The 23,082-nt window shown below is 54.4% G+C and overlaps 1 protein-coding gene across 7 annotated transcripts; it reads right to left on the bottom strand.

The window, feature by feature from the left end:
- Positions 1-35: 35 nt before the first annotated feature.
- Positions 36-22,865, bottom strand: SEPTIN4 (septin 4). 7 transcript variants are annotated; one of them, XM_012533726.3, is made up of 14 exons: positions 21,336-22,865; positions 20,654-20,698; positions 19,449-19,456; positions 6,155-6,448; positions 5,718-5,811; positions 5,196-5,282; positions 4,569-4,692; positions 1,760-1,894; positions 1,529-1,646; positions 1,339-1,440; positions 1,045-1,141; positions 789-951; positions 530-629; positions 39-258 (listed from the first exon to the last, which is right to left on the bottom strand). In XM_012533726.3, the coding sequence occupies exons 1-14, from the start codon at positions 22,861-22,863 to the stop codon at positions 199-201; spliced, it is 2,955 nt and encodes a 984-aa protein (XP_012389180.3). In that variant the 5' UTR covers positions 22,864-22,865; the 3' UTR covers positions 39-198. The 7 variants fall into 7 exon arrangements, with proteins under 7 accessions (XP_033287591.1, XP_004271812.1, XP_004271811.1 ...); XM_033431700.2 differs by lacking the exons at positions 19,449-19,456; positions 20,654-20,698; positions 21,336-22,865 and adding exons at positions 7,846-7,875; positions 8,579-11,038 and having other exon boundaries at positions 36-258; XM_049702333.1 differs by lacking the exons at positions 19,449-19,456; positions 20,654-20,698; positions 21,336-22,865 and adding exons at positions 7,846-7,875; positions 11,378-11,464.
- Between the last annotated feature and the right edge of the window lie 217 nt (positions 22,866-23,082).

The raw sequence follows: 23,082 nt of genomic DNA, 5'->3' as shown, positions 1-23,082 counted from the left end.
TTATAAAGATACAGACAGTGACACCAGAAGCCACCTACAGATTTGTTAAACTTTATTTCCTCTGAGTCTCTGGGGAGGCAGCAGGGATGTAAGGCGAAGTGGCAGTAGCTGCAGGGGCCTGAGCAGAGCTGGTGCTGGGAGGGGCTGGCATAGGCAGGACGAAGAGGCGGCGTTTAAATATTCAAGGCTGAAAGCCAGCTAATGGGTCTCCTTCATCTGTCTTTGGATTTTGTGCAGCATCTCCTGCATCCGTCGCAGCTGGAACAGGCACATGAATCAAAGTGGGGCCTTTCAGAGAGTCCTATAGATTTAGAGAGGTGCCCCCAACCTCTAATCCCTTCAGCCAGGGCCTTGGTAGCCCCAAGGTGTGATGGAGTCTCTGGGTAGAACCACTAAGCCACCAATCCAGGATCCAGATATGTACCAGGGCCAGGGATATTCCTATTCCCAAACCAAGAGATACTGAGGGTTGTGATTAAGCAGGGGTCCTCTCAGGCTGGCAACCCCTACTGCCCCACCTAACTCTCACCTCCTCATCTTTCTCTCGGATCAGCCTCTCGGTTTCTGGATCTGCCACTGATGGGACAGCAGGAATGGGGAAGTCGGTACCACTCTCTCGAGTCAGTTTGCTGAAGGGGAGGGGAAAGGGGGGTTGGTAAGGCTAGGGAGACCCCAGCACCCGCTTGGATTGAGCCCAGAGCCTATAGAACAAAGGAAGGGCTTTGTCTCACCCAAGGCTGTGTCCCAAACCCCACCCCTGCCAGCTCTGTCCTGGCCTTTGGCCATACTTGCGATTCCGTTCTTTCACCACCAGGCGGGTCATGCTCTGGATGCACTGTGCCCGGTAGTTCTCATAATGTGTCTCCCGGGTCACGTCCTTCAGGTCCTGCATGTGAGTACGCACCAGCATTGTCCGCAGCTTCACAAAGTCGCAGTGCCCTGGGTTTTCCACTGCACAGCAAGGCTAGGGGTCAGCCAGGCGCATGGGTACAGGAGAACCATTGAGGGCAAGGAGATACCCTGGTCACAAGCTCATTGCTTTACCTTCCACAATGCCCCAGGGGTAGAGCCGGCCCCGAACTCGCCGCCCTCTGGCCTCTACCACAGTGTTGCTGCCAATTACAGCAAATGGGATGCTTTCCTGGAAGAAGTTAGGGGTGTCTGTCAACACCGCCATTCTCACCTGTTCCTTTCCACCTTTATCTTCATCTTCTCTGGTTCATGCTAGGAAACCAGGGTCCTCTTCCACCCCAATAGCCCACCCTTATATAGAATTCTACTTCTCTTTTCTGCCCAGAAGAAACAAGATGGGAAAGGGATGCCCTGGGGTGGCCCCACCTTCAGGGCTTGGTCCTGTAATTTGAAGTCCTCATCCTCGTCAGAGTCACAGTCTGGGAACTGGTAGACCTTGATTCCAAAGTGCTCAATCTCCTCCCGGATCTGGCAAACACATGAGGGGCCCATAGTTCTGGGGACCCCATCCTTTCCAGAAGCCCACCTGCTCCCCTCCCCCACCAGCTTCCCTCACTTTGCGTTTCTTGCGCTCCACTTCCGGAGGTGTCAGTGTGTCCGCCTTTGCCAAGATAGGCACGATGTTGACCCGCTGATGCAGGGCCTTCATAAATTCAACATCCAGTGGCCGGAGCCTGGGGAACAGGAAACTGTGACCACCTGCTAGTGGCAGCCCTGCCCCTGGTGCTCTTGGCCTGTTCCCTTGGCAACACCCGGTGATGCCAGGAGCCTCAGGCTCAGACCATACCCGTGGCCGAAGGGCGAGATGAAGTACAGGCAGCAGTGCACCCTGTTGTCTTGGATGTTCTTGCGGTTCAGGCCACTCTCATCTCGGAAATACTGCTCAAACTGCTGGTCGATGTATTCTGCCACAGGCTTCCAGCTGGGGCAGGGACAGACAAGCAGAGAAACTGGAAGTGAGGGCTGCCTAGTGAGCTCTGGGCCTGCAAGGAGCCCACGCCCCGAGCAGTCTTTTCAAGACTTTGCTATTCCCCGACTTGCTTGATTACATCATCGGGGAGGTACCTGGGTGGGTCAGGGGTGCATCTCAAACACCCTGACAGAAAATCAGACTAAGCACACAGACAGAGGTCAATAAATACTAGCTTGATGAAAGGAAAAGAGCCCAGATGACCAAAGAAAGCAATAAGACTAGCAAGGTGCCGGCAGGTGAAAACCAACTGGAGGCCAGGGCAGCCCTAAGTCAGGTCGCAGTTCAGCCTCAGAGCCTTTGTTCGTGTGGTTCCATCCTCTCCTCCACCTCTCCAAGCCCACTCCATCCTTCAAAGCCATATCCAAGAACCATCTCTCCCATGAAGGGTCCTGTGACTATAGCAATGCACACTGCTCTCCCCTTCCCGTCACCACACACAGAGGTTTTATATATATATATATATATATATATATATTCAACAACCTCAATTTTCAAGTCTCTTGCTCTTCTGTTCTTGAGTTTCATCCTCACTGATAGGTGCCCTGATGGGTGGCCATTATGAGCATCATTATTCTCATTTTATACGTGAAGAAGCTAAATCCAGAGCTGCGAAGAGACTTAATCCAGATCACTTCAGCTAGCAAACTCTCTACCCACTCAGGCTCCTGGCCTTCTGACTCCTAGTTCAGTGTGTCTGCCACCACAATGCCCAACCCACTTACTAAGCTAAGTTTTTACCTGATTGACACGTTAGAGACCTGCTGCGCCCCCCACTCCCCCACTCCCATTGCCACTAGACTGTAAGCCTCCCAGTGACAAGGATTATTTACACTTGTTCTGCATCCCTTAAAATGTCCAGCACAGGCTGGACACCTCATCTGCTGCTTCACTAAATGAGAACACGTGGTGGTGCCCTGCAAACTGTGAGGTGCCAGGCAGGTGAAATTATTATTATTATGAAAGGCAAGAGGAGGTAAGTAGACTGATTGAAGGAGGGAATGATACTTGCTACAGTAGGAGGCAGGTGCTGGTTGGGGCTCGAGTTTCAGGGCAAGCCCAGTTTGCTGAGACGTAGTCCCCGATCCGGAAGGGTGGTGATGACTGGAGACCACCTCAATCCAGCAGGACTATTTACAGAGACCATGCACCATGTACCAGCACAGTGTGTGGCAAGAATATAAGAAGTGGCCCTCCCCTCAAGGCTTAGATCATGAAGTTGAAGATGAACCAATGTGCTGAGCCGAAAGTCACATGTTGTGATGATCAAGCACAAATGGAGGGGATAGTGGTTCAGAGCACAGAAAGGTCCGTAAGGGTCTGATCAGTCTGTGAGGCAATTATCCAGGGTCAGCTTCCTGGGCGTGTGACCCGTGCAGTCATACCGGAACCCTGCGCTCAGAGAGGCCCACGTTTGGTTTATTCTCTGCTGTGGCCATGCTGAAATTCTTAATCATTTCGAACAGGGGACCCCACACTTTTATGTTTCACTGATCCTGAAATTATCATCTTAATATTCATGAGTATAATGTACACAGCCCTGTAAAAACTGTATGCTTTTTTGTTGTTGTTGTTGTTTTTGCGGTACGCGGGCCTCTCACTGCTGTGGCCTCTCCCGTTGTGGAGCACAGGCTCCGGACGCGCAGGCTCAGCGGCCATGGCTCACGGGCCCAGCCGCTCCGCGGCATGTGGGATCTTCCCAGACCGGGGCACGAACCCGCGTCCCCTGCATCGGCAGGCGGACTCTCAACCACTGCGCCACCAGGGAATCCCAAAACTGTATGTTTTTAATGCATATTCACATGCATCTTTCTGGGTTGATTTTCAGATCAACTGGGTGAGGTGGTAAGGCCAGCATTTTTCAGTTGAAGAAATGGGAATGTGGTCATTTGCTCAAGATCACGCAGTTCCTAAATGCTGCATCAAGATCTGAACTCTCAGTCTAGGTGTCTCAGCACCACCCTGCCTAACTCCCTCATCAAAGGCATCACCATTTCTCCTGTCCTTATCACCCATTCTCCTCCTCATCTACTCAGGTCTGTTTGACTGACCATTATCTAAGCATCCTTCTAGTTCCTGAAAAAAATGTCAGGGATGATTGCGGTGGGGCTGGTAAGCCACCTTTTATTTTGGCAGGTGGCCTAGAGGGTCCCGGGAGTTTAAACAAAGTTCCACCCATGCTCTCCCTTTGCCTCTTATTTCTCCCCTCACCCCTCCCTCCACGCACTCTCACGTCTTTAATAACTTGCTTGTAACACCTAAAATGTTGCTGGTGAAAGGAATGGAAGGAGGGAGGGTGACAACTACTGACCACCTACTATGTGTCAGGCACTGTGCTACACGTTTTCACATGTGTTTGCTTTCTTGAGGCTCTTCTTTCCTATCTGTGTCCTCAACCCCATTCTAGAATTGTGGGTCAAATCAACGGAACATTAGAGATCATCTGTTCCAAGGCCTTCCCTCTCACTTTACAGAGACAGCTGTCCGGTAAAGGGCAGTGGCACGCTCGAGGGCACAAACCCCTTCTTCTTGACAATTGTGGGTGTGTCTGAGCCTATGTGCGCCCTTGTGTGTGTGTACGGAGTTGGTGGGGGTCGGGGCAGGGGCTGTGCTTGGTCAGACATACCACTCTGTGTTGTTGACCGCATCCCCAAAACCCGGTGTGTCCACAATGGTGAGCCGCAGCTTCACACCCTTCTCTTCTATGTCCACTGCATGTTTAGTGATCTCCACTGTTTGCATGATCCGCTCTGGAGAAGGGGGAAACTGAGGCCAGGGCAAGGGCAAGGGCCTGCCCAGTCAGGACACACCACCCACCCCAGCCAGTGCTGCCCAGACTGCCTCACCCACACTGCCCCCCTTCCCGCCCCCGGGGGCTGCCTGGGGGCCTGTTCTCTGGGAACCAGCAAGGAGCACATTTCCCAACACAGGAAATGCCGGTGGCTGTTGGCTCTGGCCCCAGCCTCTTCTCTGCTCCCGGCTCTTTTCTCGGATTCCTGGAATCCTTTGGGGGTCAGAGACTCACTCCAAGAGCAGGACTCTGGTCCCTGCCCTGCTTCGGCACCCAAATCTTTAGGGAGCCGGCTGGTGGGCTTCCAGGCCAAATAGGCCTACAGAGAGATGCCAGCAGTCTCTCTAGGAAGCCATGGCTTCCTGCGTGCTGGGGAAGGTCCCATCCCTCAGAGCCTGCAGTCAGTTCGATTTCCCAAGTCAGCTCTGCCTGCCTGTCTCCACGCTCCTCTCCTTTCCTCACCTTCAGCACTGAGGAGTTTCCGGTCCCGGTACAGATCAGTGAGGAAGAGGCTATTGACGAGAGTGGATTTCCCCAGACCAGACTCTCCTGACAGGGGAGAGAGGACAGAGGCACCAAATCAGATCTGTAACCAAGAGGCAACCCCGCCGGACCAAGGTGGCGGGGTTGCGGGGGCAGCCGCTCTCTCATCTAATTGGGAAGAGACTAAACTACAGCAGAGCTGGAAGAGCTCGTCCAGCCTTCTCATTTGGATGAGGCCCAGAGAGGATAAGAGATTGCCCAAGGTCACACAGAGAAAGGCAACTACTAGAAAGCTGAGGGTTAAATATTCTTTGTACCTTGTCACCACCCCCTCTCCTGCAACATATACATACTTTTGGCCACCCGCGACTCACAGCTATTTTGCAAAAAGGCACAGCCCCTGGCTTTCTCCTGCCCTACCCATGCCCACTCCCCACATATAGACCATCCCCACTTGAGACACCTCTTGCCCAGCCCTGCCCTGCCCCACCCCTCCTCTACCTGCCACCATGAGGGTAAAGTCAAAGCCTTTCTTCACGGACTTTCGGTGGACTTGATTGGGAAGGGTCGCGAAGCCCACATACTCCTTGTCATCCTAGTGGACGAGAAGGCAGAGTGCATCAGGGTATAGGCAGAAGAACCCCAGGACCCAACGCCAGCCTTAAAGAGCAGAGTCAGCCTCCTTTGAGGCCCCACCTGGGGCTACCAGCTGGGCTCCCGTCCCTGCTGGTATTGTCAGTTTCCAACATACCTGGGGGGTGACACCACAGAGTTGGGGCCAACACAGGACAGAGAGGGGCTCCAGCTCAGCACGCACATGCGTGCGCACGCACACACACACACGTGCACGTACACACACGCTCGGGCTCCCTCTCCTCCCTCCCTGGGTCCTCCTGCACCAGCCCACTGAGAGGCAAAGGCAGGGCTGGACGCTCTACCTCAGAGGAGTCATAGGGATCGAGCTTGCCCCACGGGCTGCGGGGCCGGGCTGAGGGGCTGAGAGGGGCTGAGGCAGAGATGTACTGCTGGCTGTCAGAGGGCTGGGGCCACGAAGGGGGTCTGAACTCCAGGTCATCCTGGCAGAGGTCCGAGGCCTGGGGCCTCGGCTCCAGGATTTGGGGCCTGGACACCCAGGTCTTGGCCTCTGGTTGGTGGTAGGTCTCGCTTCCTGGGAAATCCTTCACGAACTTGTTCAGTTCTGCATCATCCGCGTCCTCCAGAAAGCGCTTGATCTGAGGGTTCGGGGTGGGGGGAGGTAGGCCGGCAGGTGGCAGGAAGGGAAGAATGAAGGAGGAAGACAGGAGAAGGCGAGAGGGAGAAAGGAAAGCACTTATGGTTACAAGGGAAAGAAACTGCACAGGCGGCCAAGCCAGAGGAAGCGCTCACCATCCCTCCCGCAACTGCTCACATGCCTCCCTGGTGCAAGGGTCCAAGACGTCAGGAAAGGCCCTGGGGTCCAGCAGCAGCCCTGGGCAGCCCCCAGAGCCCTTGCAAACTGCTCCAGTTTGGGAACTGAGTAGCTCCAGTCCCAATGGTCCCTCTCAGCAGGGCGCTTGTTGAGGCTGCCCTTCCAAGCCAGGACCAGGGACTGCCCCAAAGGCCAGGAAGTCAGGCTGAATGAGCGGGAGCGGACAGAGGCATCAGAGCTGAGAGGAGACTGTGGCTCAGGACTCAAGGAGAGTGCAGACAGCCAGAATGGGGTAGGGGCAGGAGGGAGCGAGGGAGGGGAGAAGGGAGCTCCCAGCCCCAGGCAAATCAAGGGTCTCTTCGCCTCCTGTCACTGCAGGCGCTGAGCTCTGGGACTGAGGTGCGGACTCTACTGGAGGTGCTCACTCCCCAGGACTCACTGCCCAGAACTCAGTACAGCTGACCTGACCCCCCTTATTCCAGACACTGGGCCACACAGAGCCTGAGCCTGGGCCCCAGGAGCGAAGGGGAAACCTGCCAGTGGATGCTGAGTGTGGGTGAAGGGGAGCTGGGAGGGACCAGGTGAGGGAGGACGGCAGGACACTTCTGACAGCCCCCAACGGTGAGGGATGTATGGGGGAAGCACCCGCAGCTGGCCCTTGCCCCCTGTGCCCAGAGATAGGCTTTAGCCTGCAGTGCAGGAGGGGGTCTGGTCTCAACTGTGAACCGCACGGGTGGTAGGCAGCGAGGGGCTGGCTCCTCTGTGGAGACCTGCTCCACTCCATCTCCAGCTGGGAAGGCAGGTCACTGTCCCCCCCCCCCCCCACTCTGACCCTCAGCTCCAGACCCTAAAGCTTCCTCTCTCTCCTTTGGGGCCAGCCCCCTTTGCGGAGTGCCTGGCGGTGCTGGGCTCAGCTCGGGCTCACAAAACCCACGTGCCTCCCCCAGACAACGGACAAGGGCCGGCTTCACAGGCTGACTCACCCTCTGGGAATCAGCCAAGCCAGCGGGGGCTACCCCAGACCACTGTGGAGTCCCAGCCAGGGTGAGGGGAGATAACACGGCCGCGGTCTTCCTGCAGGCCCCCGTTTTACAAAGCGAAGAACTGAGGGATGCAGTCACACCGCCAGGTTTATGCAGAGGGAAGGGACTAGAGGGGGAGGCTAGAGGGGAAAGTCCCCTAGGAGCTACTTCCAGGCTGTCGCCTCTCACGTCCCCATACCTGCTTATAGCCGTAGTCTCCAGGGCTTGCCTAGACAGGAAAAGGGGCCTTTTAGACGGAAACTGGAAACAGCAGGTAGGGGCCAAGTGGCCAGAAGAGACAGTCCTGAGGCAAGCCTGACCCAACAGGCTTTTTCTTACCCACAGTATTTGTGGGGGCCGGTGGGGTGACCACACATCCCAGTTTATGTTTGTTGTTCTGGCATAACTGCCCCTTTTCACTCTGCAAAGTGTCCCAGCTTGGACGATTAATTATATGGCAACAGAGAAGGGATGGGGCTGGGGGTGGCAGCTGAAGAGTCTGGGGAATTCAGGGAAATCCTGCCCCTCTGCACAACCCCACAGTGACGCAGCAGTCGGTCTGGGGGTCAGGCTGAGGGTGGGAGAGAGAGGACTGCACTCCGCCTGGTTTCCCCAGGGGCACTGAGCGGCGGGGCTGCAAGGAAGGGAGAAAGGAAGGCACTGATGGAGACCCCCAGCCCTTGCAATCTTCAAGTAGAGTCGCCAGGAACCCAGTACCACTCTCCATGCCAGGGAGCTGCTCATCAGCACGGAGGGGCCCACAGGGGCTCTAGACAAGGAGTTAGGACACGAGGGGCCTCACCTCCTGTCTGTCCTTCCCTGCCCCCGGCTCCGCCAGTGACCAAATCATTTTCTGACTTTGAGCCCCAATTCCAGACAATGCAGGGGGGAAGACAGGGCGGGTCCACCCATCTCCCAGAGCAGCACCTTACCCCAGCTTCAGTTCTGTCCTCAGGGACAGAACTGCCTTGCCATCCCAGTGAACGGTCCATGTCCCACGCTTCAGACTCCCTGTCAGCAAGCTCTAGGTCTAATTTTATCTCCCAAGAAAAGTTCCTCACACACAGAAACAGCCTGGTCTCGATGCTCTTGTTGGAATCCAGCGTCCTGACTTGCTCCTTTCCCTTTCTCTCTGACCCCCCTGTGTCTGTCAGGGGCCAAAAAAGCCTGTGGAATGTCCTTCCCCAACCCCTCCTCCTCCCTTCCCGTGGCTCCCACCCTCCAAGGACAGCTCAGCTGCAGCAGGATCACTCGTTTTTTCTGCAGTCCCCTCCTGCTCTGATTGGCTGCTCCGTGATGCCTGCCCGCTGCCTACCCCGATGGGCACAGCACCAGCCTCCCAAGTCTGTCTGCAACACAGGCTCTCGATCCACTTGGCCTCTCCTGTAACCCCCAAGGACACTGAGGCCTGTCAGAGGGTTGAGACCTGTCCCCAAGGTGACCTGGTCCATCAGTACGTGGGGCAGCTACCCAGGAGACTCCAGTCCCAAAGGATTCCAATCTCTTTCACCTTAACTTCAAGCAGTGCTGAAGTAGTGTGGGGTGTCCTATAATCCCCTGGGTGTTATGTGCTCTTAGGAATGGCCCCACTTTTCTTCCCAGTGTCCCTCTGTGTTCTCTCAGTGCCTTCAGAAATCCGCCCCTAGATTTCCCTGCAGAGAGTCCCAGCCACAGAGAGGCCTTTGCTGCAGGGATTCCTTCCATCCTAGGATACCTGACCTCTGACTCATGGGGACCTGTATCACTTTCATCACCCCATCACTTTCAGAGAGTCAGCAGGGGAGCTGCTAACACTTGGTCTCTGAGGGGCATGAGTTCAGGTCAAGGAGAGGCTGGGATCCCAGAGGCTTCCAAGTTGCCGATTAGGTGGGAGACAAACTGAGGGACCTAACTGGGAGCAGATGGAGCACTTGACTAGGAGTCAGGAGGCCAGTGTTTCTGGTTTGGCTAGAAATACCCTTTGTGATTTTGAATAGTATCTTAATTTCAGGGCCCTAATGTCCAATTGTGAATGGCACTTCCTTGCCTCCCAGGAAGGCTGGGGAAAGAAAGCACTCCCAGATGACAGATACCTCAAGCTGCTTTGAACCTGGGGAGAGAAGGTACATCTCAAGTCACAGGATGGTTATTCATGTTAGCCAAGTCCTTCTTTTTGCATGCCAATTCAAAACCCCTGGGGCTCCTGGGCTGGGGAGCTCTCCCCACTGATCTCTGAAGCAGCTGGATGCCTGATCTCCTTTCACGAAGTGACCCTCATAGAGAAGTCTGGCTTGACATGAACCCCGTCAGCTTAAGGACTGGGCTGGCTTGAGGCAGGGGCCTGAGGCTGAGGACTCTGGTGCTGACAGGGTGCCTTTAAATACAGAGGAACAGGGTGGCCTCAGCCAAGCTGAAGCACCGAGACCTCAGCTGAACTGAACTTAGTGTGTGGCAGAAAAAGCCCCTCTCGGCCCCTGCACTAGGGACACTTGGCACTAAGAACAATCAGTGCTCCCCCAGGCTTCCATCCCTGGGACAATCAGTCTGTCCGTCCCCATGTGAGGAGAAGGATGGGGGCAGGGATAAAGACAGGCACCACTTGGCCTCTCCCAGGAAACCCCCCTTTGGGGAAGGTCACAGTGTCACCAAGACTTCCTGGCCAAGACTTGGGCCTCGGCCTGGACACAGCTTGAGAGAGAAGAGCCCAAAAGGCTGGCCTTTCTAGACCTGGAAGCTTCTGATTCCACAGGGCCCGGGGAGTTCCTCTCTGGAGGCTGCCCACAGCCAACATCCTGCCCCACAGGCTGGTCACGGATCTCCTCCTGTTGTAAACAGCCTGTGCTTCCCAATGCAGAGGGCAAAGGCTAGGGGGCTTCCAGACTGGGAGGAGAAGCTGGCATAGGGCCTGGAGGCCCTGACACTCAGCATAATGTGCTTGTGGCAGGCTCTGGCAATGATGGCAGGAAAAGAGCTTACACCCTCACGGCCAAACATCAAAACTTCCTACCTGGGGGGTCTTCAGGGTGGTTGGCTGGGGTTACTGTTTCTCCTCCCACCACAGGCAGGTGGCAGGAATGAGTTCCCTCCACCCTCCATCACTGCAGAGGGACCTGGTTTGGGGGGAGGGGGGAGGATGCAGCAGGAGGAAGATTCCCCATGGTTCCTGTCTCAGAGGCAGAGGGATATAGCTGATTCCACGGGGTAGGATGGTGGCTGGGCCTCCCTCTCTCTGAGGTCCCTGGGCAGATGGTGCTGTGGGAAGGGAGGGCCCAAACGTCTCACCATCCCTCTTGGCGAGGCAGGCAGTGTTTGCGGGCCTCCTGTGTGTGTTTTCCAAGGAAGTTGGTGCTGGTCCCTGAGCCTAGGGTAGGTGGGCGAGGAAGAGTCACCCAGGTAACAGCTGATCTAGGCAAGGGTGGGGACCCTCACCTCCGCCCCTGCCTGACTCACTCACCCCAGCCCACCAGCGCGTCTCGGCCGGCGCCCCCTCCCCACCCAGCACGGACCCACCCCTCCGTCTAAGAACGGGGCAGCACCCCGATGGCCGGGGCCCACTCCGTGTCCGCTCGCATCAGAAGAAGAAACTTGGGAGCAGCGACGCAGCGCCGTCCGCCAGCCTGCCTGTGCCCGCGGCAGGCGACAGCGCCTCCCGCCCCGCACAGCCTGGACTGCGGCGCCGCGGGTCTCGGCGAAGCCGCCCGGGAGCGGCGGGCCCTGCGCGCCCGGCCCCGCCCCGCGCCCGCCAGCCTTACCATGGCTGCAGCCCGGGCCGGGCCGGCTCCGCCTGGACAGCGCCCGAGCGACCCGCGGCCGGAGCTGCGTGCCGACCTCACCACACCGCCTGCCCCCGCCCGCCGCCCAGAGAGCGGACCGGCCGGGGGCGGGGCCCGGCGGCGAGGCCCGGCGGCGGGGGGCGGGGCGGGGCGGGGCGGCCCCGGGGCGGGGCCTGCACCTCCGCGGCGCGGGGAGCCGGCGCAGGCTGGGCAAGGGGTGGCCGGCCCGCCGTGGGGCTTTGCAGCTCTCGACCCCCGGAGACAGAGCGCGGAGAGGCGTTCGAGACAGGGCTTCTCTGGTCACTTGGCTCTTCCTCACTCAGGCCCTAAAGAGTGGCCTGCCCAGGCAGCGCAGCACCTTGGGGGCTTGAGCCAGTCCCCAAAGAAAAAGGAAGGGCCCACCTGGTGTCCCCAGGAGAAGAAACCTTTGGAAGGAGAGGGGGGTTTGCCTCACAGGTTGGGGAGAAACGATCAGTTACCCCGGAGAGTCCACAAGGTTTGTGGGAATTGAACCCAGTGATGTCCAAGTTACTGATTGTCCATACCGTCTGTACACCTCCTAAGGTGGAATGTCAGACAATCTCCACCTCCAGCCAAGCTGTGAGGAAGAGACAGGAGGTTCCCTTCGTGCAAGAGCCTACATTAAAGATTAAAGAGGATTTGCTGCATAAGTTATCCCGGATCATCTGTTGGAAGAATGGAAGGGAGAGGCTGAGTGGCCTTTCCGGGGAAGTGAAGCCTTGCCTGTGGCTGTGGAAGGCGGTGAGGGCCTCAGGAGAGGCCATGCTGGGCAAGCAGGTGAGATGCTGTGGGAACAGAATCCCCAGCAGCTTTAGAGGCATTAGAGGCTCAGAAGGGTCAGCAGCAGCTAGGAGAACATAGATGCTTAGGGGGTGGGGAGTTGGTGGGGATTTCCTGAGCTAATACAGGTCTGAGCTGGTCAGGCTTCTGTGGAAGTTTCCAGCAGCATGCCCCTCCCTGACTTCCAAGAGTCCTCTTCCAGGGCAGACTGACTGGCTTGAATACCTTTTAGACAGAACTGAGGCCACAGGCATGGCCCGCTCCCTCTATTGGTAGAAGTGCTAGAGGCCTGCCTACACTATTTCAGTGTGATCCGTGACCCAGTGGTCTTGGTTGGGATCTGTCAAAACTCGGCAGAGAGAGGGAGGGGGCCTGGGTACCACAGGTGAGATCAGGTTCAGAAAACATGGGACTGCTATTGAATATTTGGCAATGGTGGGCTGGAGGATAGAAGGGGTGTCATTGCTTAAAGAAGTGCAGGGAGCCCGGGTTCGATCCCTGGTTGGGGAACTAGATCCCGCATGCATGCTGCAAGTAAGAGTTCGCATGCCGCAACTAAGAAGCCCACATGCTGCAACTAAGAAATCCGCATTCCGCAACAAAGTTCCTGTGTGCCACAACTAAGACCCACTGCAGCCAAAATAAATAACAAATAAATAAATTAAAAAAAAAAAAAAGAATACCTCTTGGTTGCTTCAGTCTGCAAGGCCTGGACTGTGAGTGCTGGGCCCAAGGGAGAAAGCCTATGTCAAGGAAGACAGGCCCTATCACAAAGGCTTATTTTCCACAATCATAATGTCCCTCCTTCCCCCAGTTCTGGCTGCTGCTCAAGTGTAGACACAAACACATCTCAGCTAGCAGCTCATCCTCAGCTGCAGCTGGAATCCCAGCTCTGCTCTGGCACCTGCTGCCCAGACCCCAGAGAGCCCTGTGTTTCCTAAGGCATGTTGGTGCCAGCTTGCTTTGAAGGAAGTGAGGCCCCAAAAGAGGAAGGGACCATGGAACTCATGGTCTTCATGGTCACAGGCCCAACCTGAAGCATGGGCTGGGCAAAATAAAAGCCTAAGGTAGACTCTGGGTCACTACCTATACAGCCCCGCATGCTAGCCCTGTAGCAATTCAGGGGTCTCTGTGAGAACTTGGCCCGGGAGTAAGTCCCCATGCCAGCTCTGGCAACAATCTCACTGCCTGAAAGTCCCTTCCCCTCCCTGTGCTTCTGTTTCCCCCGTTGAGAGAGAGGATTGTTCTACCCTCAACTCCAGCTCTCATGTTCTGTATTGGGACAGGTAGAGTCTGACACTTGGTCAGAAGCAGGGCTGAGATATAGCAGCCCTTGTGTGAGTCACTGATCACTGTGTGCTCTGTGCCACCACCAGCCAGCAGGTTGTCTGGCCAACCTTACTTCAGTGCCCCTCAGCTCTTGGAGCTCTTGTTCTCTCTTGAAATTCAACATCCCAGGAGTTCCCTGGTGGCCTAGTGGTTAGGATTCCAGGCTTTCACTGCTGGGGCCTGGGTTCAGTCCCTGGTTGGGGAACTGAGATCCTGCAAGCCATGCAGGCAGAAAAGGAAGGAAGGAAGGAAGGAAGGAAGGAAGGAAGGAAGGAAGGAAGAAGGAAGGAAGAAAGAAAGAAAGAAAGAAAGAAATTCAACATCCCACCAGGCATTGATGTCCTTGACTAGGGTACAATTTCCGGGGCACTGCTGGGGTCGGGTATTCAAGCCAAGCGTCTGGAGAGTCGACACACACCTTGCACAGAGGGTGATTCTTCTGGGAAACTCATATCAGCAACCATGGCCCCAGTCTGCTGTCCTGGGCCCCCTCTACTTAGATCAGGCTAATATGGTCTTTACGGAAAACCTCCTGGCCCCCCCTCCACTGGATCTTTCCTGCCCACGCATGGGTGAAGGGTATATGGCACAGTGATGGCAAACAAGGATGCTGCACTTGGGCCAAGCCAGGGCCCAGGTCCAAAGTCAAGAATAAAGAGTAATTACCACCGGAAATCAGGACTTCAGATCTGCCTGACTAGCAAAGGCCACATTTGCCTCTCGGTAGCAGTTTCCCTTAAGTGGTGCAAGAGCTAATAGTACCCCTGCCCCAGAGGTGTTGAGTCAGTGATGATACAGTCAGAGAGCCCTGGTGGAGCCAAACGTCTATCTATCACTGGCTTGTGTCTTTCAAGGAAACCTTAGCCAGTCTGTCCGGCAAGGTCTGTGCAGAGGCAAGAAACCAAAATACCCTAAGCCTCACTCCTTCCCTTGTTGCTCCCCAGTGTCCCATGATCCTGGGGCAGGCACGAGATGTGGGCAGCAAGGTCAGGGAACACAGTGTTTCCTGGCACCTGCTGAACGGCCGCAGCAAGGGACAGTTCCAGAGCCAGCAGGGTGATAGAAGCCAGCCAGAGGGCCCTTCCAACGTCCTCTCTGTGGCAGGACAGGGCACAGGAGGCTCAGGGATGGAAGGGACTTGCACACCTCCTAATACCACTACCCCCTGCGTGTCTGACTCCCTTCAATTCCCCCTCCCTTGACCTTCCAGCCTCTGCTCGAATATCTTCCATGGCCAAAAACTCATTGGCTCTAACAGCTGCCCTTCAATCTTTGGGTGGTGAGTTACCACCACCTGAGCCAAAGTCTGTCTCCCCCTGCTGTTGACCCTCCAAGGGCCTCCATGCTGGAAGCTTCGCTGACTCGTTGCCCTGGACTTTGTTTGTCCTTTGATATTCACTTCCTTCCAAGTGATCCATCTGTATACTTTTCTCTCCAAATTAACCACAAGCCCCTCAAGGATGGGGAGTATGTTTTCTATTTTAACCTCTACTCACTTCAACTCAGTGAATATGTCACGCGATGTCTGCCTGGGTGATCAGGCCTCTGCCCCCAAGAGATGTCTGATCGATATGGATTGACCAAGAGGAATCATTGCTTAGTTTCCACTCTGATTCTGGAGTACAGACAAGCCTTGAGGCTATGGGCTTCGCTGACCCATAACCTGCCCTTCATTCTGGCTGTTTACCAGCTCACGCTGACCTCCCAGCCTCTCAGTTCAAAGGCAGAGACCCAGATGTTACCCCCACTACAACCTTTCCTCTCACAATTCTTGATATCTAACGGTGCTACTGAAATATCAGGAAGTTATCTCCCAGGAATATGTGACTACAGAAAAAGAGTTTATACACCACACAGAAGAGTTTATGAACCCCTGGGGCAAGATGCTCCCTAGAGCGCTCCAGGCACTGATGAGCAAGCCCTGGGCCTCGGTGTCTTCATCTGTGAAATAGGGAGAAAAAGTCTACCTCATAGGTTTGCTGTGAAGATTCACTAAGGCGATACACTTAGCTCAGGTATAATCACTAAAATGAATGGCAGCTATTATCTCAGCTAACACCGAAATGATCAACACCAAACTAGCAACTGTCAACTGTGACTATTTCAAATGCCTTCCCTCCGAAGAATGAGCATGTGCATGTGTAATGGGTGTAGAGGGATGGGAGAGAAGACTTAGTCTAAAGTGACATTGGAATGACCATGCTGCCACCAACTGTGGAGTCAGCTTCTCCAGCTAGACACCACTCTATCTCTAGAAAACAGGTCTTGGTCTCAGACTTATTGAACCCAATTCCCCAACACAGCCACTGTTGAGAGCCCTGGAGCTAGATGACTTTGCCGGTGGTAGGTGTGCCAAGGAAATGACTGACTGACCCAGTCCTCCCATCTACAGTGTCAGCGTCTGAGCTTCCCTCAGGAGCTGCCTTGCATTCTGTCCTCCTCCAGGCCTGCATTCAGCCCCCAAGGTGCAGCTGTCTCTTGCTTCTCCCCTCGTGGCAGCTGGGCCAAAGGCAGCTGAGCAGAGGAGGGTGAAGGGACATGATCATTTCTGTCACTCAGGACAGCCTTCCTCTGGCTGAGCAGCTGTCAGATGGCTTCTGCATTACAGATTTTCTTTCTCATCTGAGTATGCACCTGCCCTCTGAGGCCAAGCTGCCCAGTCTACTCAGGCCCACTGTCTCTCTTCTTACCTGAAAAACCCACCACTTTAAACAGCACCGAACTACTCTGATAGAAATGTGTAATGTTGGAGATGGGTTCCAGGCAGGGAACCAAGTAGCTTCTGGAAATACACTAGAAAGTCCAAAATGGATGTGGCTGGTTCTTCCCTATGTGTGCTCATGCTGGGCAGAACAAAAAAGTGAAGGGATTCTGCCATCAAGCTCGGGAGGAAGGCATAGCATTTTCCTGCCCTCATTGCACGGACAGAGGGAGCAATCTGCCCAGGTCTCCCGGTGGAGGTAGGACATTACCCCCCTGCCCTGTGCTTCCAGAGGCTCTTGCTGAGGCATACCACACCACCTGTCCTAGGGTGACCAACTGTCCCGGTTTGCTCAGGACTCAGGGAGTTCCCAGGATGCAAGACTTTCAATGTTAAAGTCAGGAGCACCCGGGGCAAACCCTGATGAGTTGGTCAACCTAGCCTGTGCCCAAAATAGCAAGTCTGGGCCAGAGGTCTCCAGCCTCCCATCCTGCTCTGGGCTTGACTGCCCACGATAGCTGCAGTGAACAAGGTACCATCTGACAGGAAAAGCAGCAGGGTAGCGAGGGTCAGGCTGCTATGAAAAGCCTCCCAAGGTGCCCTGCCCCATTTTCAGCAGCTCTGCTCCATCCTTTCAACAACCCCCTTCCCTTTCAACTATGAGCCTCTGTACAAAGCAAGAGAAAATGAGGGGGTAGGAAAATGATTCTGGGGTTCCCGCCAGACAGCCCATATCCTAGGATCCTGTTAACATCCCCAGGAATGCGGAGCCTCCCTGTGCTGCTCCTAGGCTCTGGGTCCTTCCTTGCCAAGTTAGTCTACCTGAGCAAAACTTCCCTGTGACTCAGGAGCCAAGAGGAGGCTGGCCGTCCCATCCCCCAGGGACAAATGACATGTCACCCTTAGGATACTGAAGCGTGCCTTAGGTATCACTGAAACAGCCTCCTCTTGTTCCTGGCCTGTTTTCCAGAGTTGATTCCTTGCATAATTGTTAGAGCAGGGAGTAAACCACCTTGTCCCCTGACAGCACATCTAAGGGTGAGTAGGTTAGGTGCCTTGAGGACACAGGATCTTGGGACCAGGGCAGCCCCTCCCAACAAGAGCTGCTTTATTCCAGGGAATTCCCCAGGGTTGTGTGAGAAGACAGCCCCCGCTGACCGCAGAGGGCACCCTCAGGACCTTCCTATTGAGCTTCTGCTAGTTCTGGTACCAAAAAAAAAACCCACCAGGAATGTTTCCCTCAGTCCAGCATAACCTCCTCCGGGAAGACTCCAGTCCCTAATGTCCCAAACCAAGGATGAGAAGCATCTGTCTACCCTGCTCCTTAGACAAAAAGGTCTTGAGGGGCCGCCTGGGAGGAGGCTGAATCATGCTGCGTCCCCAGCTGTGGACCCAGAAGGGCTTGTGAAGCTCAGCAACAAACAGGCTGCCATCCACGAGCCAGGCGCCATGGCTGGGCCACCAGAGAATTCCTGCCGGGAATGGAATCTGGACCAGACTCCACAGTCAACCATTCCTAGATGAGAGGAACCAGAGGCCTTGGACACCAGCACCACAGAGTCTTCATCCTGGGACTGCCTGTGGGCCATGCAGCCTAGGGAGCAGTCTGAGGAAGGCCTAGCTCTTGCACACCCTGTGAGGAGAGTACCGGGCCCACCTCCGTGCCACCCACTTCCAGAGATCCAGAGAAGACCAGCAGGCCCCGCTGCCTGGGAGTCTTCTCTTCCCAGCTTCTGGGGAGCAGCTCTGCTGCTGAACAGGCTGGAGAGCTGCAATTATCGAGACAGGATAAGAGCTATTTTGAGAAGGAGCCGTCCTGCTGCCAAGGCTTTTGACTTCCTAAACTAAAACAAGATGCATAAAGAAAGAGGGCAAGCTGGAGGAAAACAGGGAGGAACTTGCTCTGTCAAAAGCATCACATCCTGAATGAGGGGAAATACTAATCCCTTCCCAAAGGTATAGGTTTGCATCAAGGGGTGAACAAGAGGCTGGCTGTTAAGATATCCCCCCCCCCGCCGGCTTTGGGAAGGAGTGGGTAACCTGACCGCCTCCCCACAAAGTCCCTGCTGACTCCCTCTCTCCTAAGACCCTCCAAGGGCACTTATTCAGTCTGTTGCATTCATTTGAACATTTGAGCACGGACTATTTCATATTGTTGTTTCAATGTTTCCTGCCCATATGTCTTATCTCCCCATCCAGATGGTAAGTTTCTCAAGGCCAAAGAATGTGTGTGCGAGGCTTCAATGGTTTCCTCAATAGTGCCTAGCAGAGTGCTAAGCATCTGAATAAAAACTCTTTATGGAAGGAAGGGAGAAAAGGAGAAAGGAAGGAAGAGAGAAAGGCAGGAGGGAGAGAAGGATTTACTGTCTTGCATGGAGATAATCTCTAAAAGTAGCTGTTCCCACCCACAGCTGAGCCCAGGGCCCAGGGCTAGACAAGCAGCCATGGCAGAGGGGGGTGGCAGCCGCATTTCTGGCACATCCCCCGCAGCTGTTCTGGCTGTTGTCCCCTGCCACACGCACATCTCATTTGTCTTTTGCACCTGTAGTCAACTGTCCATCCTGGGCTAGTCCATTAGAGGCCATGCTGGACTTTGGGTAAGGGAGAGATATGGCAAGACAAAGAACAAAGGCAAAAGAGCTTGGACTATCTTATCAAACATGGACCAAGAAGAATGAAAGTACTTATAGGAACAACGCACTGTGAAATCAGGACACGCTTTGCCAAATTCAGGACACAGGGCTGCCGAGAGCAGAGTTCACCTTGTGCCTTTCCAAGTTGAGGACTCAAATAGTGTGTAACCCAGAAAAATGTCCCCTTTCTGGAGTGCCCTAGGCTGGAGAGGGGAGAGCCAAGCGGATGGGTCCAGCCTATGGCTTCCCAGACAGCCTTCCCACAGAGCACTTGGCAGGATTCATCGTTTGCCAAAAGGTCTCTACTCCTTCTCTCCAGCGTTGCAACTAGCTCTGGTACCTTCATGTAAATGCCCCTCTGGGGAGATGCAGCCCCACAGGTGCACAGCTTGGCAAGTGGAACACAGGCTAGATTTCAGCCCCTGCTTCTCTGCCAGGTGCCCTTGTGCAGTGAACAACCTGCCCAACCATAGGGAGCACCTCTGTCTGTCTCCTTTCACATCTGCTTCCATTAAAGGGTAAGAGAGGCACCTGGATAAGGGGGAGCACGGAAAGACGGGAAGTAACTTCCCAGGGGCGTTCTTACCTCCTCATCTGTCATAATGGAGAGAGTAGAAGCCAGGCATTCCCAGGGGGTCAGCAAATGGAACTCAGAGAGTGCCAACAGGAGGGGAAAAAGAGAATTTTACTAAAGATGTCCAGTGAACTTGGGCACAACCTGGCCCAAATCCCTTCCTAGTCCAAAGTGGCCCAAATAACAATGGCTAGCATTTACTGTGTGCTCACTGTTGCCAGGCACCATGCTAAGTGCTTTACGTGTAATAGCTTGGTGAGTCCTTGCAGGAACCTTAAGAGGAAGCCATTGTTCCTAATAACAGATGGGGAAACTAATGATTGGAGAGGTAAAATAACTTACCCAAGGTCACAGTCAGAAAATAGTGGACACAGGGCTCAAACCCAATAATAAAATTCTAAAAACCTCTCCCTTATGGATCTTTGCTCCCTCTGAGGGGCAGGACTGCTGGTGGGGACTGGACTGCATTCCCAGGGCTCTCTCCTCTCTAGGAACGTTCTCATCTAGAGCCCTGGCCTCTCTTGTGCTCATAGGGCTGGAGCATGTTTTGGTCCATAACGCTTGAAGCAGGAATTCCTTGCCACTAAGATGCTCTGTATTAGGACTGGTTCCCACCTTCCCTCCTATCAGAGAGGTCAAGAGCACAAAGTGAGTGTGGGAGGAGGGGGGTCAGACCCTGGGGATTCTCAAGTTGGCTGGCTGCAGGACCCACTGATATCCTCACCTAGACATCCCTGGAGAGCCTGCCAGGGCGGCAGCCAATAAGTACCTCCCAGATCCTGGGATGGGGGCTTGAAGAGGGTTCTGAGGAAGCAGAGACACACGTGGGGATACCCCCTCAACCTGAATAAGTTTGGAGTTAGCCCTGATTGAGACCATGAAGCAGGTCACTTGTGTTAACGGGGCTTTTGATGTTTGCTTTTTATCACATGGTAGGTAAAGACCAGCTAATCTGAAAGGCCATGGGCTTAAATCGTTCTCCATTCCAAAAGTGACTCCTTCCCATTAAAAGGAGACTCTTGAGAATGAAAAAAGTTTCCAAGTCCCAAAGGAATGACTCTAATGGCAAGATGAGATGTTCCTCTGCCCCTTCAAGTCAGAATCCCAGCACGGGCCATCCTAACAGATCTGGCTCTGCGGATACAGAGCCACCCTCCCAACTGTCCTCCTGCCTCCCAGCCCCCCAGAGTGGACCCACAGGAGGGAAAAGCACAGACCTTTTAGCCACCAGATGACACGATTGTACATTTCCTCAGAGACATCTGAAAGTAACAGAGATTGTTGCTCTTTTTTTCTCTCTGTGGGATACACGCCCCCTCCCCTCACTGCTTAACATCTCCCTTTCTAGCTCCACGTTTCTCCACACAAAGGTGCCCTCAGCCCTTGATGTCTCCAAGAAGCTCCTCCAGCCTGAGACTAAATATCACATTCCCACCCTCCCTCTCCCTTTTTCCCCACCCTCTCTTTGTGCCACTGTTAATGCCTCTCCCCCCTTGGAAGTCTAAGTCCCAGCTCATTTATGGCCCACTTTGTGGCCAGAATATTTACCTGAGGACCCTATTCTCTTTACCAGCTCAGTTCTTTATCTTCACTCTCAGGAAGTAGCTTCCCACCCTGCAAACCACTCTCTACTACCTTCCATTGAAAGGCTAAGCAGCGTTGCCTGGAAGAGTCAATGCCTGACTCTGGCCCAAGCATCGTCATCGATGTCATTAGCTTGGAGCTCAGAGAAGCTGGTGGGGAAGGAATGGAGCAATGGGCTCAAGGAGGGGTCTAACTTTGGCTCTGAAAGGAGGGCAGCTCTGAGGCCCAGAATGCAGAGGGAGAACTTCTTGCCCACCCCAGCATCCCACCTCACTAAATTGGGGCTGCACCTGGGTAGTCTGCTTCTTCACATACCCAAGAAGAAAGCACTAAACCTTTGAATGGGTTGTTTGGAGGTGTGCTTGTGGACCTGTGACACTTCCCTCAGCGGTTCCGGGCTTGGAGACTCCTTTGGTGATGGTGGTGGTGATGGACTTGGCTTCCCTCTCGGGGACATGAGATCCTCACAGAAAGGGCTTGATTCCATTTCAAAAAAGGACATTGAAGGGTCTACGGGAGAAGGGGACTTAGGCTCGGAATCAAGTGTTATTGGCTGGCTTTGGGGCATTTCAACTTCAGGGTTGAGTAAGGCCCACCATGAGGAGTCTGGCCCATATCTCGGTAAGGACCGAGGGGGTAAGGGCCGAGGGGTCAGTTCCAGTTCTGCATGGACAGAGGGCTTTCCAGAGGGCTCTGGATGCCTAAGTGTGGGTCCTGAGGACACATAATTACTTTTTGAGGGTCTTGTGGTATGCTGCTTATAGATGGGCTCTGGAGTGACAAACGTGGAAGATTTGCAGGGGCTCTCAGACATGGCTCGAGATGTCACACGGGAAGCTGACTGTCCCCCGGGGGAGATGGTGACCTTGTGGCCACCCTCACTGTCTCCTCGGATTGAGGACTTCATGTTGGGCTCCACTTCTGATGATATTAAGACCTTTGGGAAGGACTTGGTTTCAGTGTAGACAGAATGCTTGCGGATAGACTCAGGCTCTGGGAGCATAGAAACTTTGCGTCCACCATCCAAATCTTTAAGGAAGGAGAGTCTGAGGGATGATTCCAAGTTCATACTTGTATGCAAGGCCTTAGGGTCTGTGTAAATTGAGTTTTGACAGCCCACTTCAGATTCTTGGCCAGGGGTCCGTCTCTGGGTCGGTCGAGAGACTGTACAGATGCGGCTGCCGCTGCGTTCCGGGCTAAAGGGTCTCCTTGGAGATCTGATATTAGCAGCAGTCAAACTCTTTCGAGTGGGTTCAGTTTGGACTGCTTCATCCTTTGGATAAACCAAAGGCCTATGGGGAACTCTGACCCCTTGTGGGTACTGGACCTTGGAGGGTGGGTCTTCTTCTAAGATTGTGAAGTTGTCCTTCTGGTTGACAAAACTCAACCGGCGAGAGGATTTGGCCTCTGGAATTAATGAGTAGCGATTATTGATATCACGCCCTGGTTTGCTCTCACCCCATCTTCTAGCTGCTTGCTCTCTGGATGTACTAACATTCTGCTGGATCTGGACGGCATGGCGGTATGCTTCAGATTTTGATCGGATCTCGGTTCGACAGCTGGGTGCTCCGGAGAGGCCTGGCCCTGAGTGGGGGGTGATAGATCCAGGGTACTCTGAGGCTAAGTGGGGAATGGTGGAATGCCCAGCTTCTGATCTTCGATGGGCTGAAGGGATCATGGAGGCCGTGCCACGCCGCTGGCTTGAGGCAAGATCGTATTCGTGTCCTCGCTGAGGGGTTGTGTTAGTAACCTCGGCCCCTTTCTGTGCTGAAACTGCGACCTTGGACCCACCTTTATTTGTCTTGACCATAGGATAGATTGAGCCTCTGTGGGTAGAGCCCATATTTTAACGGCTGTCTTGTATTCAGGGTCCTGATGAAGCCTGAATATTTACCCTCAGTTTTAAAACCTGCTGTTCTTGCACTCCCACAAAGGTGGCTGTTGCTCTCCAAGTGTCTCCAATAGTCCCCTTAGCTACCTGCCTGGTGATGTCATAAAGGAAGGAGCCTCCTATGAAATATTCTGGGATACAGCCACAATTCTTCAGATACTCTTACGTAGT

Source organism: Orcinus orca, chromosome 19 (genome assembly GCF_937001465.1).
Source record: "Orcinus orca chromosome 19, mOrcOrc1.1, whole genome shotgun sequence".
Taxonomy (NCBI): domain Eukaryota; kingdom Metazoa; phylum Chordata; class Mammalia; order Artiodactyla; family Delphinidae; genus Orcinus; species Orcinus orca.
Note: the sequence above shows the minus strand (reverse complement) of the source record. Positions and strands in the feature narration are given on the sequence as shown.